A 1,436-nucleotide genomic window follows, 5' to 3' on the forward strand; every position below is an offset into this window, starting at 1 on the left:
ACCCAAGCGCGGGATCCCCCCGATTCTCCGCGTTTCCCGGCGGCAGCCGCGCTCGGTGCAGCAATTCCCGAGGACGCTCAACGCGAGGTCGAGGATTCTCCGCGGCCTCCGCGGATCCACGAGCTCCAGGAGGGGTTTGAGACCCCCGCCATGGCGGAAGCGAGCGGGGCCTCCCGCCCGCCGCGTGTGGCGGCTCCGCAGCGCCGAGAGCGCCCGCGACAGCGCGGGTTCGGTGCCGCTTTGCAGCGATTCCACGCACCAGCTCAGCGATTCCGACATGGCGGGGAAAAAATAGAAATAAAATAAAATAATAAAAGAGCGGGGGAAGGGGAAGTGGAACGGTGAGAGGCGGAACGGGCGGAGCGGGGAGAGCGGGGAGGGGGGAACGGCGGGGAGGGGACACCGAGGGGGGGGAGGAAAAGGAGCGCACGGAGCGCTGGGAAATGGGCGGGGTTTAGCGGTGATTGACAGGTAAAATGTTAAAAAGTAAGCGACAATTGACAGCCAAAAGCTCATTAATATTAAAAAAGAAGGCGTGGTGCTGTTTGATTAACATTTAATGGGCGTGGTTATCGCTGATTGACAGCCCAAAAGCTCATTAATGATTAAAAAAGGCGTGGCGCTGTTTGATTGACACTTAGTGGGCGTGGTCAGTGCTGATTGACAGTGCTCTCTGATTCACACTTAGGGGGCGTGGTTATCAATTATTGACAGCTAAAATCTCATTAATAATTAAAAAGAGGGCGCGGTGCTGTTTGATTGACACTTAGTGGGCGTGCTCAGTGTTGATTGACAGCCGAAAGCTCAATAATAATTAAAAAAGGCGCGGTGCTGTTTTAATGGGCGTGGTTAGCGATGATTGACAGCCAAAAGCTCATTAATAATTCAAAAAGAAGGTGCGGTGCTGTTTGATTGACACTTAGTGAGCGTCATTATCGATGATTGACAGCCGAAAGCTCATTAATAATTCAAAAAGAAGGCGCGGTGCTGTTTTAATGGGCGTGGTTATCGCTGATTGACAGCCAAAAGCTCATTAATAATTCAAAAAGAAGGCGCGGTGCTGTTTTAATGGGCGTGGTTATCGCTGATTGACAGCCGAGAGCTCATTAATAATTAAAAAAGAAGGTGCGGTGCTGTTTTAATGGGCGTGGTTATCGATGATTGACAGCCAAAAGCTCATTAATAATCAAAAAAGGAGGCGTGGCGCGGTTTGATTGACACTTGGTGGGCGCGCTCAGTGCCGATTGACAGCCCCGAGATCTCGCGAGATTTCGCGCGTTTCTCCCTTCCCAACATGGCGGCGCCCACCGATCCCTCCGCCGATCGCTCGGTTCCGTCCGGACAGAATCGGGGACAKTCGTGGCCTCGGCTCGATCCGGAAACAGCCGAGTATTTCCGAAGGGCGCTCGAGACGCTGCGGGAGGGGCTGAGCCAGG

The 1,436-nt window shown here is 53.5% G+C and overlaps 1 protein-coding gene across 1 annotated transcript in view; it reads right to left on the bottom strand.

The window, feature by feature from the left end:
• The window catches only part of ARMC5 (armadillo repeat containing 5), a 2,761-nt gene extending 2,364 nt beyond the window's left edge, over window positions 1-397 (bottom strand). Inside the window, exon 1 of the mRNA XM_057389280.1 lies at window positions 3-397. Within this exon, the coding sequence (XP_057245263.1) occupies window positions 3-279 (277 nt within the window). The 5' untranslated portion in view covers window positions 280-397. The remainder of the gene's footprint in view (window positions 1-2) is intronic.
• Window positions 398-1,436: the final 1,039 nt, after the last annotated feature.

This window comes from Malurus melanocephalus, unplaced genomic scaffold (genome assembly GCF_030028575.1).
Source record: "Malurus melanocephalus ecotype Western Australia unplaced genomic scaffold, MMel_1.1 scaffold_4512, whole genome shotgun sequence".
Lineage (NCBI taxonomy): Eukaryota > Metazoa > Chordata > Aves > Passeriformes > Maluridae > Malurus > Malurus melanocephalus.